We start from the raw sequence: 18,832 nt of genomic DNA, 5'->3' as shown, positions 1-18,832 counted from the left end.
GAGTTATATCTATAAATTGTTTTGCAGAATTACGTTAAAAATATACAGTGGTTTTGTATAACTTTTAAAAGAAATGAATAACACATCTTGTTTGTAACATTATCTTGCATGTTTCCCATGCAAAATACATACAGCAATTTCAAAATTATTTCAATTATAAATACATTGTTATACAAATATTTTTGTGAATCTGTATACGTTAATGAGTCATACTAGTGATACTCATATAGATATCTATTGGTTTTAGTTTGAAAACTAATACCTCTTTTTTATGATGAAATAAACATTAATTATTTGTGCAAGTAATATTCAATAACATATTAAAAGAGAAATTATATATAGTTTCAAAGTTATTAGCAATTTGTATTATATAGTGGAGGCTTTCATAACTACTAAATACTAATTTATGCAGCATTGAGCATAATTTAAGCGTATAGGTAAAATCTATGTACATACTTACACTATAAGCAATGTAGATTAGTGTTGGAAATTTCAACCACCATTATATGTGTTCCATCACCAGAAGGTACTGTCTGTTATTTAATTACTAGGTGCCATTTGCTAATAAATGTGTATATCACATGAAATAGCTTTTTGACCTTAATAATGGCCAATAAACTGTAAATTTGAGTACTTATTATACAACATTGATATATAGTAGAAAATACAAAATTTTATTTCTTTTATGTAGTGTAAAAACAATAAAAGATCACCCGATTTTTGTTTCTATATCATTTCAGTAGAAAATTTTTGCAAAATAGTAAAAAGAATAGTTAGAATATATTACAAACTTCAAAACACCATCTTTTATAGTAATTTTTTGCTGAAACCACAAAAGCATTAATATATATACAAGCATTACAGATTTACTAAATATTCCGAAACTGATATTTTATTTAATAACATATATACAGTATTTATATATTGTAGCAGAGTTTTTTAATAATATTGTTTGTCTCTATAATATTTGATATAACAATTATGTCACTTCTTTAGTAATTCATATCGCTTTAGAGAATATGTAATAACTATAAAATATACTAATGCTGTGCGCTGTTTATTCTGAAAAATTATGTTGCTACGTTTCTTGCAAGGAAAATGCTGAAACATACGAACAATGTATGCAACTTATACAGTGATTTAATTCTTTATGCAGCATATACATGCACTAAATATGACTTGTAGAAACCTATATTGAATATTAAAATGAAAATTAATTTAATCCTTTGAGTGTTTAGTCAATAAATTAAATAGACAATTTAAAATGATTAGAATAAAAAATTTATTTTGTGATAAATTGAGAGAATAATACACTGTAACAAATAAAAAATTAAATGCCAAAAAAAATAAGTATATTAATTTAGTACATACTGTGTTAAACAAAAAGAAACACAGGGGAGGAACACATTATTTCTTATTGCTTTTTTTCATTGCATGTGTATTAAAAATTAGATTCAAAAGGATTAAAATGTATCTTTCCGTATTATTTACAACAAGTACAAGTAGTTTAAGCCATAAAAATGTGAACACTCTTTTAACACATTTATGTTATGTTAACAAGCACTCAAAGAGCTAAATGAAAGAAAATCAGGAACAGAAGACAGTTAAGTTGAAAATAATTAAAATGTATTAACATTTCGAAAATAGCAGCATTTAAATATTAGTATATGTTTACTACTTCTTGCAAAAATATTTTATGGTTAGTAGATTACGAATGTTTATGCATTTATGAAAAATTTAAAGATAAGAAAAAAATATATAGAATATAAATATGTAATATGTAAAAATATACAAAATGTTAAAAATTTTAAATGTTAAAAATTTTAAATGTTAAAAATTTTTACACAAAAATATAAACTTGTATAAACATTCGCTAATAATCTTTCATAAAATCAGTATTATTTTGCTTAATATAAACAAAAAGTGATAATACAGGCAGTTGCAGCGTGCAGATTAGTAAAATATATTGTATGTATCAGATCTTTATATAACTATATACATTTGTAGTATTTATTACTTAGAGCTAATTGTTAACATTTGTTACAAAATTTCTTAATAATATTATTAATATGATTAATATAATATCATTAATGTTACTAATCACAATTCATCATATAATCACAGTTAATTATAGTATTACTTTCATTGCTTTCACTGAATTCTTTAAATTCTTAATTTTATTGCCTATGAGAATATTTTCCAAATTTTTTTTAAAAAAATGATTCTTTAAAAGCCGAATTTTTTAAAATTTGAAATCTGAAATGAATATTGGAAGAAATGAAATCTTACAAACAAAAAGTTCGAATATTTTGTACATTAAAAATCTGTAAATATTGGCAATTACCTTTCACAAAGGAAGAACACATTATTATAATTAGAAATTAAACTAATGAAATAGGGAAAAATTATCTAAAGAAAACAAGAAATATCAGTGATAGTCATATACGAATAACAATTAAATGACAAAAATATCTGCAGAATTATACGTCAACTTGGTTGGTATTAACATCACCAGAATAAGATTGGAACCACCAATTAGGTACGTACGAGAAAGCGAGTCCGTTGTAAATCCAAGCTCGCCAACCTGTCCTTGTTTCGTTATCTATTCTAGATTCGAGACTCTGACATAGAGCTTTGCGATCGTGACTTCTTCCACTTCGCAAATCACAAAGTAATCTTTTTCGACATTCATCATTACATTGCGGTCTTACGGGAGAATTCTTATAATAATGTCTGAAACGTAACAATATATACGGGTATTTTAACTAAATTGTATCAAGAACTGATGTTGTTTAAGAGATATCACATCTCAACTTCAATGCCTGGCCAATTTTATGACCTCACTATATCTCTTACTTACTTATAATACAGATCGAAAAGCGAAGGTTCATTGCTCATCTTATCTATCAGGGTATCCCAGTCCCGTGGTAAAAGCGATGGCATTTGATACGCTTGTCGGGCACTGTACATTTTGTGCCAAATAGGATAATCGTAAAGATTCGCTTCTTTTAGATTCATTACCCAGCTTTCGTGATCTACGACCATCTGTAACAAAATTACGATACATTTTAATCGCGTAATCATACAATAAAAAGGAGTTTAGGATAACTTACCCTCGTGGTTTTTGGATGATCACCATCGACGTAGTATATTCTGTATCCTGGATTGAGTTCATAATAAGGTGTAACCGATGGCCCGACGTAAGCTATGCTAACAGCTCTTCCAAGATCAGCAATATCGTAAAATAATTGGAATTCATCGTAGTGGGTATGTCCAAAAAATTGTGCCGTGATTGTAGATTCGTATCTGTAAACATTGAATTTACAGATAAAACTTTAGGCTCGAGTCTACTTGAAAGTATCTACTTCTTCTTTTTTTTTTAAATACTTATAGAGGATTCGAATCTAGTCGGTCAATATTCGAATCGATTTGCCATTTGCTTGACCCCATTGCTATTGAATATCGATACACTTTTCATTTTTTAGTATCTTATTACTTTTTTGTTACACCGTGTATTACCGTAACATAAGACTGGCAGCATGAAAACCGATAAAACCCTTCGATAAACCTATTGCATATGCATCTGGACATAAATGTTACAACAGATGAATCATAGTCATTTGGAAACTCGTTACTACTATACTAGCCTGTTAATGATTTGATAATAGTTCCTAGACCACACTTTCAAACAGTCCGAATGACCAGGTGGAATATGCCCAATGATGTGAACTTTCTCGCCATTCATTTCAGCTCCTTGCAACTCATAAACTAGCCATTGCAGTTCGCTCACTGGATCCGTACTATTTATTAGCAGCCACCAGTTTTTGTTATTGCAATAATTCATATTGACAGAAAGGATTCTGAATCCTGGACGCACTAAAACCGAATAAAAAGCGCCACGGCGAACAGTGTGTGAAACACCTGCTGGTAACCAATGTCTCCAGTGTTTATCGAGCGAGTCGTACAACCACGATATGTCGTTTTCTTTTGGCACAAATGGTGGTGGAAAACTGAAACATTTTTTTACATTAATCTCTTTCTTTTTTCCCATTTTTATATACTTTACTATTAAGCCAAATGAGTACAAAATCAAGGATTACACGTTATTAATAGGAGGGTAGTATTAATAACAAGGTTTGTCAATGAAACAATCGAAATTTTGTCTACAAAGAAGAAAGTTGAGGAAGTAAATAAAAGAATTTTAGTTACCTATTAACAGGAGCACTTTCATGATTTCCAAGAGCAGGAAAGATCGGTATTCCGGGAAACATCTCAATGAGCTGTGTCACCGTTTCATGCAAAACTTTCAGATTTTCCTCTCGCGTTTGATTCCACACGTCATGAGGTGGTAAATCTCCTGTCCACAAAATGTAGTCGATATCCTGGATTAACACGAGAAATTCTCCAAATTATACTGTACGAATTTTTGTAAAAACATCTTTTCTCATAAACATATCTGATTAAAGTAAATCAACTACTTTTCCACATTCCTCGTTTACTTAAATGTCACAGACAATCACCGTTCGTTGTTTTAAATATAATTACAAATTTTATACAATTTGGTAGCAAAAGTCGTTAACATTCGTTGTTTCAAGTTGTCATTTTTTATCTTTATTTCAAATAAAATTTGTCTGAATGTAAATCTAGTTACTTACAGAATGTGTATCCGCGATGTGCTTAAGCATATGTTCAACCGTTCTTTTTGGCGTGTCACATTTTCGGTAGTCACCCCATCGTCCAGCACGTGCGGCTGGTGTCTGGGGTGCCCCATTGGTTAATCTGCAGCACAAGGGTTCATTACAATCTGCGTTCGCACCCTCTTGGTAGTAAGGATCGTAGTGCGTATCAGAGATATGAAGAACCTTGAAGGTAGGCGCACCTTCTTGAGGCGGCACGGGTGGTTTCACAGGTGGTTTATTCACTGGCGGGAATGCAACTTCCCACTCGTGTAGAGGATTATACGCGTCGTCGCATGCGTCGCCGATAACAAAGCTGCAGATTTGCGATGGTCCCATATCTACTTGTTTCAACACGTAAATAACTTCGCCCTGAAGAAAACCATCGTTCAACGTGCAATTAATTCCATAGAAAACAGTCTATAACGATATTTAATATTTCAAGTAAACTGAACATTTTTATGCAAAGCTTATTCATCTACGCATCTATAAAACGTCTGAAAATTTTGCTGACAAAGTAACGCTAAAATCAGAAGATCGATAAGAATGTACTTCTCACGGTTCTCTCCTGTGGTTTTCATACGCGAATAATTAAAAATAATAAGAAATAATTTTAAATAGATAGAGTTTCATTTCAGAGGAGCGGTTTTTCAAAAGCAACGAGTTGAAGTGATAGGAAATTGTAGAATGGTTTGATAGAAGGGAAATCAAAACTTACCCCAAAGAGCAATGTAACTCCGTGACAAACTCGAGGGCTTTGAATATTAAGGGATGTACAAAATTGGTAAATGCTGTTCATAATTTCTTCGTCGTTTTTGCCAACCTTTATGTAATGTAGAAGAAGACCTGCCCCAACTTTGCACGCCGAACAAGACACTTTCGACATCACCGATGTCTCTACCTCCATCATCACTTGCTTTAGATCCAGTAATTTTAAAGCTTTATCCACAAATCCTGACAAGTGCCCATTTGATTGCGCGTTCTCCATCTCCCACAACATTCTAGAATAATTGTGCTGAAAAGAAACACGCGAATTTTTACCACGATCAATGATAGAATATTAAAACGATAAATATAATTATATAAAATTTAGATCGCAAAGTTTCTATTTTGTAATTTTTTAAATAAAATAACAGTATTGATAACGCAAGACTAGTTCTCTTTTACACAAATTTAGAAATATTTCCTAGGAAGCTGCGAGAGGCAAGTAGATCCCTCAACGCAGGAAACGCATCTTTTTTTTTTCTTTCTTCATTCGGAGAATAATGAATCTTCTATCGAAACGAAGAATCGTATCATCGCAAAAACTTTCGCGGGGAAAGTCACTGACATTGGATTAGAGTCTACGTATAAACCTAAGTAGGAAGGATACAGTACAGGTATATATATACTTATCCTTGTTGATCAAGTTGGTGAAAGTATTTTGGCACTGAAAGTGAGAGTTGGCGACATCGTGGAACGTGAAAAAAGGCGGGGAGATACGGAAGAACCAAAAGACAAGGTAACACCTTGTGAAAATAAATCGATATACACAGTGTTCCCGAAACCATAGCACGATCGGAAAGAAAATGATTCCTCGTGTGAAAATATAGATTAACATTTTTTTCATATACAGCTCGCCGAACTTCAGTTCTCTGATCTTATATTCTCTACCTCGTATTTAATATGCATAATTCAACATTCCAACGTTTAAAGTCCAGTGTTTCTTAATCAATACCATTACTCTATTCCTTACATAGACCACGTGTTATCCCGTGTCCCACATCCCGTGAACTTGACTTCGGATGCACAGATATAGGATATTGGCACGTTGGATATAGAGTATGTGAATGGTATGGAAAGTGGGATAGAGATCGCGGGGTCTAATATGCACCTTTTCACTCAGAAACGCACTTTCGCAGCACATATGTAACTTTTTTGTATTAGTAATGGAATATCGGCTGTGCGATATGCGCATGACACAGAGATACGAGATATTCCAAGTAGATCGCGTAAGTTAACGTTTTCGAAAATGAGTCTCGGTCTATAAAAGTTTGGAAAGCCCCGAACTTAGAGACGTAGCGCAGAGACGTTACCAATTTTCTTACCCGTGAAAGTTGATCGAGGTTAGTACCATTAATGCGGATAGTTTCCGCGGTCGGTGGTAAATCTCTGAGCGTCTCGGTATATGGTAAAACGGTAACGTCCAACCCTCTTGCGGCACTTGCTTTGGCGAGCCATTCGTCTGCAAGTTGTGTCCAGTTGCTCATAGGCATTTCCTCTTCCTCCTTTGACCTGTCCCTGACGGGATTTCCTGCAAGAACAAAATAATAAACATTTTTCTTTTTTTTTTTTTCTTTTTTTTTTGAGGAAATGTGGTATTTAAGTGTTTGAGTGATACGACCGTAGATGAAACCTGCATGAAACTGTATATCAGGACGAAACTATGTACCATACTTATCTCTATTGACGAAAGCAAGGTCAATATGTACTTATGAATCTGAAAAAGATGCAACATCCAAAGGTTCTTTCCATTTCGTAAAGTTCGAAGTTTATTTTCAGGATTCTATCCTTTGGTGTTGTTGATGTTCGTTTAAGCAAATTCGCAAAGTATGCCAATGTCAGAAATGTATAGCTATCTAAAAGTACGTGTTCATGCAGGGTATGAGCTTAAATTATATAATTTCTCCGATACGCTAGAAACATTCTATAATAAGCGTGTCTCAGGAAATCCCATAATTCGTAATCAAATCGATATCATCAGACAGCATATAAATTTCAAGTACTTTCTCTATAAAACGAGGTTATGGTATTGCAAACGTTTCGCTCCATTTTCGATGTGAGTAATAAACTATCATATAATTTATATAAAAATAGTAACGTGCTTTAAACCTCTCCCTCCCTCGTCCTATGTTTTTTCTTTTTTTTTTTTTCTTATAGATATACGATACTGTATACTATTTGTTCAATTAATCGAATAATCTAAAATGCAATTCACATACCAACAGCGCTTTTCAACATTCCAACGAGGAAAAAGCAAATAAGAATACTCGTGATGATCCATCTTTGATTTGGCATGCTACGATTTGGCTCTTTGGTATCGTCAACTGAAACGAAAAAATAGCTCTTTTACATCAGATATTCGTAACAAGCAGAAAATTATAAATAAATAGATTATAGACAAAAATCTCTTTACGCAATCTTTAATGGCGTATAACAGAGTTTGCCGATGTGGAACGTACGCATTACTTGGAGGAAATCTCGAATACATATTTTGGAGGCAATTAAAAAATTATGTTGTATTCGTCATCTTCATCGCCGGTATAGCCAACAAATCACTATTACTTTTTATACTAGCAGGCGTTCCTTCTTACGTAACATTCGTACGTGTTGTCGGTCTCCTGATTGCCCATTTTTCCATAATCAACTAAATCAATCAAATCAGTCTAATTAAAAACACCTCCACTATTCCTTCTTGTCTTAATCGAATTACCTATTTATATTATATATATATATTTTTTTTTTCAAAACTTGATTTATTATGCTAGACGGTGCATCAAAATCTTTTTCAGACTTTGAGGTGAGACACGATCGAAAAAATGTTGAAATGACAAAGTTGAGATTTGGGATACGCTAACGTGTAGGGAATATTAATAACGATAAATTTAAGTCGACGATCGACCAACCTATTAATTGAGGATCCTGTGTCGTAGTCTGTGAAATTGCACGCGCAGTGGATGTTCTTTCGATCGTAACGTGACTACCGGTTGCAGTGGGTCAGTGAGATCTGTTTTGGCGAAAGTTCGATGTGCGATCGTATCTAACTGATGCGCTATTTCCGTATATCTCTTTCCTTTCCTTTCACGAGATTCTCACAACGTTTACAATTAGTCGCAGCAAACTATGACCGATCGAAACCTCCGATACACACGATCGCCACAAATCGGTATGGAAAGCTCGCTGATTGATCGCTATTCACGATTATTTCAAGCAATATCAATGACTCGTACTGTTCTTGAATTAACAACTTCTTCGTTGAATTTGTTTAACGTGGAGAAGAAGAGAAAAGAGGAGAGAGTGGCATGAATACTCTACTTGTGATTTCTGCGATTAATACTATATCCTATCTGTACCGATAACATGGAATCAGGCTTCCATATTATTCGCAGGCAAATTATTCGAAAAGCTGATTGCTCAATTTAATAATCGTATTTCGAATATTTTATTGACGCGTGTGCTGAAAAGCCGGACTCTCTCTTGCGTAATTAGACTAATATTATTAGTGAAAGTTTGCAATTGGCACGTTACAACTTACCAGAGTTAATACATTCTTTCTTGCCAGAATAAAAATGAAGTTTTACAAATGAACTTTAGAAATCGTCAGTCACTCCATTATTACGCGTTCTCGCATAAAATTGTAAAATTGTAAAAAAATAGTCGGTGTAACTCGCAATTTGTAACTCGTCGATTTATCGATATCATTGATTAGTTTTCTAGAAAATTACTGTGCGTCTCGCTGTGTGTTTATTATTAGCAAATTACCGTGAAACAGAGCTCCGGTATATACACAACATAAAATAAACCTACTCTGTTGTGAAACTCTTGCACTTTCGATAACAATGAGCGGAAGGAGGTTAAGCGAACTCAAACACAAAAGAAAAAAGGAATAAACGCATTCCATTCGATTTTCAAGCGAACCTACCCATTCGCCGCGCAGTTGATCGATAATTTTATGTTCCATTTATTTGTCTGAGAAACGAGCGCTATTCGAACGCGTCCCGCCAATAAAAATAACGGTGCACCGAAACTACTTCGAATTTCTTAGCACGGAGGAATTCCGAAGGTTCGGCTGATGAATCAAACGGCGAGAGAACGAGTAAAACAGCCAAGTGGAATAAGCGGTTAACCGTTATTCGACCCACCAAGGGACCTTGCTTGCTGAAACAAGCCACACTTCGGCTATGCTCCGTATTTCACTCATTCAAAACGAAATCGTCGCAGAGCGATCTTTCAGGCTCTCAGCTTCCGCGCTCGCTTCCCACTCTCCGGCTACGTGACTAGTGTTTCACCGCGAGAACCAATTTTAGGCTGAAGCAAACGAGTCGAGCTTCGAAAATTCTATGCAACGAATCGTAACGATTATAACTAAGATATTTATGCATATAATTGAAAAAATGTAGTTTCTCGTTACCATCGGGGCAAATCACGACGTGAAATTATAAATAGGATATTACAGACTATTTCTGCTTATAGTTGTGCTTCGGTGGCAGCGTGTGCAGACGCATAGCTATAGCCAAAATTCATCGTAGATATAGCAGTATCTTTTTTACGAATATCTTGGAAATTAAGGCCGACCAAGGTTATATACAGAGGAGAAAGTTGTTCAAAGTTGTCGAACTTTACAACATATTCAACAAATATTATCGAAATCGAAGAGTTCTACAATATCATCTCTTTAGAAGATACGATAAATGAGAAATAAGATAAAAGTAACAAATAAGATAAAAAGCAGCAAGGGCAAGATCTTGAACAATTACGATGAACGATATAGCTTACGAGCAATTAAGATAAATTCCAGAAAAAGTAAACACGAAAAGTGTAAGGGTTGTTGAAAAATATTTCAATGATAAGATTTGCGCAGAAAGTATGCGCAGGTCATTGAGCGAAATATTATCGCTGTCGAGGGGCAGAGAAAAATATATGCGATAATAATTACAAGAAAAACGAGAATTGTTCGATTTCAGGAACAATAAGAGTATTATCATACATCAGTGGAGTATATGCATTAGTATTGACCTCGGCAATAAAATTTACCATTTCCTGTTTAAATGTCATTGAGTTGTATTACCGAATGATTCGTTGGTCAGCTTGAAAAGAGAATCTCTCATTGTCCAGCATCAAACAGTCCTTCATCATGCTCAATAAGTTTCCACAATTACCGTGGCACTTGAAAGTCTAAATCGCTGATGTTCTTTAAGCTTCAATCATCCAATATACGTATAATATCTCTTTGAAACTTTGCCAAGTTTTCGATTCTCTCGTTTTAAAGTTCACATTTTTCATGACAATTATCAAACATAATTATTTCCTATTATTTCTAGACACCAATATTTATGCGATATTAAATTTCGTCATAATTATCGATATCTCTTCCATCTCGCCTCTATCGATGATTTTTTAATACTTTGTCGAGGTTATGATTCCCGACAACTTTTTCTTTCTACGTGTAACGACCGCTCGATTTGGTTTCCTATATATTCGCAAAAAACTGTCAGTGCCACGGCAGTGAATTCTACCCATAACTGTACGTCTGTGATAGCGTATACGTCAGTATTGCTGGTCGACGCACCGTCAGGCACGACCACATAAAATGACACTTAAACCCAAGCCTATATGAACTATACACAGAAAACGAGAATTAAGTTTAGGTTAGGCGGCTATATTATACGGCCGCTCCACAGCATGGCGTCCGATAAACAATAGTGACACATAACTATAGACAGAATTCACTGTGGGAATACTGGCAATTTTTTGCGAATAATTCAAAGCCAAGGAAAAAGTTATTCAAAATATTGATTTCTACGACATATCCAAAACATGATCGAGGTCGATGACACGACTGAGGTATCTATAATTACCAATTTCATCATTACTTCTAGTCTATTATTCATCATGCAAAAAGTTGTGTGCATTAAATAAATGAAATTTATGTTTCTGCTAGCTGGAATAAATGTTTTAATACATAAATTACCAATCAGCTCAATAACACTACTATACAATAAACAAATGTATGAAACAATAGTCCTCTCGAACGAATAAGAGTTACGGTATGAAAGTATTCTCAATTATCATAAGGAAACTATCGCTTAACCTGTATACCTGCGGTTACCAAGGGAGACGAGTTAACCCGTCACTCGAATTGCTAATCCCTTGGAAATAATATCTTTATTTAGAAATCTTCTATTTATTATGCGTTGACTTTTGCTGAATATAAATTATATCGTGCTTATATTTCGAAAAATTTAATATTCGGTATTTTCGGCTGAAGAACGCTTAGCAGTTAAAATTCTACGTAATATTATTACCTAACGTCGATAGTGTTACATAGAGAAACAATAAACTGTGTGACCGATAGGAGGGAATAGTGTTTCAGTTCAACAAGAGGAGTAGATATCTTCATGGCATGATACCAGTAATTCAATCGTCAGTTTAATATAATCACAAACATATTACATGATAAGAAAGTGTTTACTACCTGTATCGTAATTCATATTGTAGAATCTAAGAGCTTTGATATCACGATTTCATTGCACAAAAGGCTTTATACCACTGGTTCTCAACTAGTACTAACTGATTCACACTTGCTACTAATAATAATCTAAATTTCTATCAAGTACTTTATGTATAGACAAATCTAAACTTCACCTACGCGCAATTAATTTTTGTCTAACACTAAATGTATGTTCGCAGTAAATATCTACTTCTATATACATTTTCCGATTGGTTTCAAATACTAGTACAATCATGACAATCGTGTCTCGTTACAGCGTTAATGGGAGCCATTCAAAATTTCAAAGTGTTTTGTATAAAGTGTTTGTATACATGGTAAACGTTCAAATACTTCCGTGAATTAGTGTACATATGTGTCTAATGTATTAGCGGAATTTTCTAAATTACACTGCAAATGATTTACGTACGTTCTTATCTAACTACGTTTACATGTAAAATAGGTTTAAATTTCTGTAGATCACAGCTAAGGTTATTCGAATTAAACCGTATGAACAGGAAGCCGTCACGAATACTACAGTTAATCGTACGCGAAGTTGAAAGTTATCAAACCAACGAGGAATACCTTGTATAGTATCTAGCAAGAAAGGGGTCATTAACTGTCATCGATTAACGAGAGTAGACATACATATTACTTTGGCACTCTCGACGAATGATAATATATTATTAAACATTTTGCTTTAATAGAGTATGACAGTCTCATAGAGTCAAGAATAGAACGATGTCTGGGACAAAATAATCACTGCGTGAACAGCAGTCGAATTCAATTAGCTTTTAGCTGTGGTTACTTAACTCTACTTACTCGCATTAACTTAAATACTACTGTATGTACGAGTAATGATATTTAAATATGATGACATAAGAAACGACTTCGTTGTATCTGACTACTCTATAAAAAATAATTTCAAAAATTTTAACTGAGCAGTACTTCTGCTAAAATCCTCAAAACAATCAAATGTTTCTCAAGAATAATAAAATTCAACTTGTAATTAAAAGAAATGGAAAAATTTTAGCTTGAATTTCAATTCTGCATCACTTTTGGCAACATTCTCCTTCTGTAACGTTTTCTTTATTATAAATGCCCACTGATCCAAGGGCAATTGCAATTGTATATGACAGTATAAGATAATATTGTATAAAATACAAAATTATACAAATGATTTTTAGTCAACTTTGGAGTGTATACCACATACATTACATAATCGTTAATAGCATAAAATAAAAATTCTCAGGAATGTAGGAACACTTAAAAAGATACGAACAAGTTACGAAATCGTAGCACGAAGCACGAAGGAAGTGTAATTGTCCTCGATAGAATCTGTTTTCATGAATTTGGGAAAATTCTCACGTAAATGAGACATTGCGCAAGAAAAATACTTGAAACGATGTTACGAAATAGTAACTGTCGCTAATTCTTTCCTGTTCGCTGTTCTAGTCTTCCAACAATTATAATCCAATAATTAATTGTTGCTCGAAATGTACGAACTCTTCTTTGTTTTAATAAGAAATAATTCAACGAATAAAAATTTTCAGCCTAAAATTTTTCTGTTCAATTCAAAGCAGATTCTTAAAAAATGATAGAATTTGCAAAGAATTTTTAAAACAAAAAATAGAGTATTTGTAAAAAAACTTGTATTTTTTAATACAATAAAAAAAATTTTATTGTATTAAAAGCAGAATATTAATTTAAATTAGGTATCTGGCACACGTTGAGCGTAGAGTAATGCAATGCAGTACAGTAATAAACTCAAAATAGCATATTCTCTGCATTACACTCTGTATGTGGTAGTTTTTACTAATTTTAAACTTCGAAATAATGTGTATAAAAATGGTATGACTTTTTTGGCATACATAAACAGATAGATAGTATAAAACGGTATGAAAACTAGATAAAGAATTATAAATAAATTGAAACGCAGGCATTCGAACTATGAACTGAAGTAAACGTAAAAGATTCATGTCTGCCACTTATTATAAGTTATGTTCTATACTACTCTGAATGCTTAGCACTTATTATTTCTCGCATACGCAGAGTATTTGCCATTAAATCCATTAAACATTTAAACATCGATTCCATTGAACATTTCATTAAATATTAGCTCGATTGAATATACGGGGCGTTTCGTTTATCTGCAAACGGTAGAATATCTCACGAGAGATTAAAATTATTGAAAAAATGTTTCAGCAAAAGCTATTTGATTCGATATGATTCATAAAATTGATCAAATGTCATATTATCCAGATCCAATCAGTTTTTGTGAAATTTTCGTATTTTCTTATATTCATAATATTTATATTACGATGTATTTTTAAATACTGTTTCACTTTTACGATATTGTTAATATTTGCGTGTTAAATCGCATTATCAATTGTTTTAAATTGACATTCTAGTCATTTGATTATCAGAACAATGTATGTCAGGATATTAAATACAATGTTATTAAATACGTATCGCAACAAATAATAGAAATACATTAAAAAATATTTTTAAAATATTTTATTATAAAATATATCGGCAAGATAATGCTAATCTCAAGTTACCATATGTAGATATATGAAACGGGTCAATAATTTGCAATACATGTATATTCCACAAATGAGACAAGCTGCAAAATAATTTAGGAACATGAAGCATAAATATGTACTCGTATTGTACAAACTTGAGCATGGATGTTCCATATAACATTTTCAAAGTCGCGGAAGGATCAAGAAAAGACCGTTGAAAGCAAAGAACAGGAAATCATTAAGATAGTTAAGAAAACAACACATACTTTCAAGGAAATGTTAGCAAGGACAAGAGAAGAAGTTATTACTTCTGTTTCACTTTTCTATTTAGAAGTTGCTTCAGAGAGATACTTTTTACTTTTGCCTCGAATAAAATTTATCCAAGCCTCTAAGAAACTTGTATCTTGTGATTCGCAATAAACAATAATAATATTAATTTAATCACGCAAGGAATCCTAGACACGAACAGTTCTGTTGTCCTAATTACCGCTAACAAAATGTGCTACATCGTAATATTTACTGGTTTCCCCTTTCGTTTGATATGAAAGATTTATGTAAGAAATAGTATTATATTTTTATCTTCAAAAGTGAAGTATAATTTTTTAGAGCAACCAGAAAAATCTACGCAAAGATTTGTTCAATCATCCATTAAATCTTTGGTGAGCATGAAGCATCGCGCCTTAAACATCATAAATACTTCTCTGTGAAACTAATAATTCTGACCTATACTCTTTTGCCCGCCCAGCAAAGAAATGCCATAACGAGTTGCTATACTTTGGGAATTTTATTTATTTTTGAGCGTGATACGCATTCTGTACATTTCTGCATCTTTCGATTCCCCATAAGTGAATAAATGTTCGTACACACGTATGGAACTATACATCAGGCACTCATTCAACGAATCGTTCATGACCAACGGCCGATCGTCCTATGTCTGAAACATCTAACCTACTTAATCCTCGCTCTCTCTCACCGTGACGTCACTCACTACCATCGTAACTTTGTCAAGACCCCCAGATTTACTTTAGATGTGCAATCGTAACTTGTGTCAAGAACTTTTATGCAAAGAGGTCATAATCATAGCTAATTTTATGAATTAATGGCATTTCCACTCACGACTGATCTCACTTTGATTACCCTTGAATAATAAGTATATGAGCTTGTATGCACGCGAAGCACCGTGAAGATCTGACATTGCCGACATAATAGGATTGAAAAATATTTGAGAAATTATTTCGAGAAATGTTTACGTATACAAATAATTGTATTCATAAAAAATATTAAATTGCACAAATATTCACAGTTTAATAATAATATATATGTCGGAGATGAAAGGACACCGGAGCCTTCCCTCTGGAACTTCGGGAAAATCCGTAAAATTGTAATTAAAGTTTACAGTCGTAATTAAACAATCTGCCGTCATCCTGCCCAATTGTACTTGTTTGCGATTTGTGATAATAAACTTGGGCTCAAGGCGACCATCAGTCGCCGAACGTAGCCACGGTCAACGGGATGAAAGATATACTTGCTCTAACTCAAACTCACCGATCGTCAGGCGCTGCTCCCTTCGTCGGTGAGATCTCAAGAAAGAATGAATTTTCGTCCCAATGATGCCACAGAGGAAAACTATGATGGGGAAGGACACGAGATCATCGGACTCGTCGGGTATAGCCCTCGTTTCGAAAGTAAGGGAAATTGACGTCGCTGTCAATTGGTCAGTTTGGGACAAAGACGGTCTGTCCGTTTGGAAAATCTTAATTGTCGGAAAAACCCAGGTTTTATGGCGGGTCCTCGGGCTAACTGGACTTGTGCTGTCTACGTGCCTCAACATCAGGTATTCATTGTCCGAAGGAACCGTTGGAATGTTTTACTGTCAGATACCTCTATTGGTATTTCTTTTAATGAGAGTCATACTATAACTCCACACTTTTGTTAGGCGAACGTTCGGCGACTGATGGTCGCCTTGAGCCCAAGTTTATTATCACAAATCGCAAACAAGTACAATTGGGCAGGACGACGGCAGATTGTTTAATTACGACTGTAAACTTTACAATTTTACGGATTTTCCCGAAGTTCCAGAGGGAAGGCTCCGGTGTCCTTTCATCTCCGACATATAAATAATGTTCTATACTGAAAAATCAATATAAATGAAATCTTAATAATAATTGAGTTTACATATAATAATGGCATGAATCATATCGTATTATGTGGATTGATTTCCTTTTTTCGTTCTAATGAATCGTTTATTTATCATCACCAAGACCCCCGATTGATTTTCTCAAAAGCTCAGATTAGCCAAATTACTTAAATTCAAACGACTTGACGTCAATTGATTTGACAAATAAATAGAAATTTGGAAGAATATTTCAAGTTAAATAAATAACAGATTTACAGTGAGTGAAGTAATTTCAAGCTTCTTGAATCTACATAGGTAGCTTAACTAATGCAAATGAGGCTTCATGCATTCTAATCAATACGAAGTGTCATTGAAACTATACAAGATGTATAGCGTAACTATCAAGTTCAATGCAATAAGTTCAAAGAAGAAAAAACGTCGTTATCATCCGCTGCTATTATGAGTACGAATTGATATAGTGTCTCGATATAGTATGTATGTACAGTACTATAATTAATCAATTTAATAAATTACATTGAAATCAAGGAAAACAATTTAGATAATTCGTAGAAAAATATCTGGATACTTTTTATTATTTTTGACTTATGACTTTTGATTATAGTCAAATGAAACTGCAATGATTTTATTCTTCATAGTTATCGTAGCTATTCCTACAGTATATTGTAACTCGATTAAATTAATTTCTGAAAGATAATATGCAATAATAAAACTAACGCTTGAAACTACAATACTTTGTTATATCTATATGTGTGAAGTCTTAACGCAATTTAGTTATTCCATATCTTTGTTTTGTTCTCATCATAAAATCTCCTTAACTTCACCTATAATTTGAATTTAGGACAACGATGTATATCAATAAATAAATTGTTAAAATAAATGAATAAAAGGTGATCGATACATACGAAGTCGTGATGAAAGAATGCAAAGACAGAACGTATTGCTTAATCGTTTTTGATGGCGTAAGAATACACTTGATTTGCAAAAACAAAAAGGCCTTATGAAATTCCTGACCATGGGATTTTCATCACGCGCATCGAGCTCTTCGTATAGCAGCGCCGTATTTAATTGAAATGCGTGTCTTGAAAGTCATTCGTATTGTTCGAGTGAACGCACGTCAAAAAATCCTCCAATGCGAAACCTTTCGTGTAAGACATGCGTTCCATTCCCACTAATCCTAAGGTTTCGTTGCAACTTATCTGCTTCGATATTCTTTTAACATTCGGTTTGGCTTGTGCCTAAAATTCTTATTTTTGTCTATACAAAATTTGTATTTTTCAAAAAGTATAATATGCTAATGTTGTGTAAATAAAAATAAGGACAGAACATAGGAAAGATGTTTTTGCGTTTTTAATTTGACTGGTAAAGGTTTGTTTTATTTAAATTAATAATAGGGCAACTTTTGACGATGATTGATGGCTTTTTAATGAGCATTGATGACTTTTTAACTATATCGTTAATAAAGGCGACGAATGTACTATAATCTTCCAATTGCCCCAAAGATATTAAAAATTGTCATTCTACTTACATATTACATTAGGAAACGCTCCTCTATATGTTATCTTTATCGTTATCTTTATACATGTATAATATATTTATATTTATTGTACAAATAGTAGAAGACAATATAAAAAATTATTGTTTTATAGCAGAAGGAATTTAATTTCATAGAAAAATAAAGAACAGCGAGGTTATGCGCCCAACAACATTTTGGACAACTTTTAAATGAATATATATATAACTAAACATGTACATCGTTTAACTCCCCAGTACAATCAGTAATTTCAAGAGTGATGAAATACGTTCAAGCGGCAATAATAGACTGCCTACTTATCAGTTGATTACAACGATAATGATATAAACTAAAATGTAAGAAAACTCACGAATTTTGAAGTACGTAGGGTGTCACGTGGTACATAAAGAAACGTTGGGAAGTACAAGGATTGAAGAAATGGTCGACAATTTGAAAAATGTCTAAGGAACTACGTATTCTCCGAGATAAATCAGTTTTGTAACATTTGAAGATTCAGCCGGACGTTCCGCACGTTTTCTAGATCACCAGGGACAAAACACGCACGCACACGTGTTCACTACACTCCACGATATTTACCGAAAGGATTCTTCTTCTCTTTTTCTTTCTTTCTCCCCCCCAATCGGTTGTTGGTATTCCACGCGCGTGCGTATTAACCCGCAACACAAACACGTGTGCCAACCTGGCCGCAGTGACGACTCGGCGTACACTGAGCAATAC

General features: G+C 33.4%; 1 protein-coding gene across 9 annotated transcripts in view; it reads right to left on the bottom strand.

The window, feature by feature from the left end:
• LOC117154692 (sphingomyelin phosphodiesterase) overlaps positions 1-18,832 on the bottom strand; it is a 20,579-nt gene extending 1,747 nt beyond the window's left edge. Inside the window, exons 1-12 of one of the 9 annotated variants that reach the window (XR_013059544.1) lie at positions 7,898-8,071; positions 7,658-7,762; positions 6,764-6,969; positions 5,395-5,691; positions 4,656-5,048; positions 4,210-4,382; positions 3,648-4,010; positions 3,114-3,306; positions 2,861-3,045; positions 2,548-2,733; positions 2,345-2,409; positions 1,967-2,256 (exon numbers count right to left, since the gene is read on the bottom strand). Coding sequence is in view for 3 of the 9 variants with exons in the window: in XM_076622738.1 (XP_076478853.1) it covers positions 2,211-2,256; positions 2,548-2,733; positions 2,861-3,045; positions 3,114-3,306; positions 3,648-4,010; positions 4,210-4,382; positions 4,656-5,048; positions 5,395-5,691; positions 6,764-6,969; positions 7,658-7,762; positions 7,898-7,901 (2,151 nt within the window). In the remaining 6 variants the exon portion in view is untranslated. Of the gene's footprint in view, positions 1-460; positions 619-876; positions 1,102-1,966; positions 2,257-2,344; positions 2,734-2,860; positions 3,046-3,113; positions 3,307-3,647; positions 4,011-4,209; positions 4,383-4,655; positions 5,049-5,394; positions 5,692-6,763; positions 6,970-7,657; positions 7,763-7,851; positions 7,871-7,897; positions 8,074-18,464 lie in introns of those variants that run through there. The other 8 variants (XR_004463819.2, XR_004463820.2, XR_004463818.2 and 5 more) reach the window with 8 other exon arrangements.

This window comes from Bombus vancouverensis, chromosome 11 (assembly GCF_051014615.1).
Source record: "Bombus vancouverensis nearcticus chromosome 11, iyBomVanc1_principal, whole genome shotgun sequence".
Taxonomy (NCBI): domain Eukaryota; kingdom Metazoa; phylum Arthropoda; class Insecta; order Hymenoptera; family Apidae; genus Bombus; species Bombus vancouverensis.
This window is presented reverse-complemented; position numbering and strand designations above follow the sequence as displayed.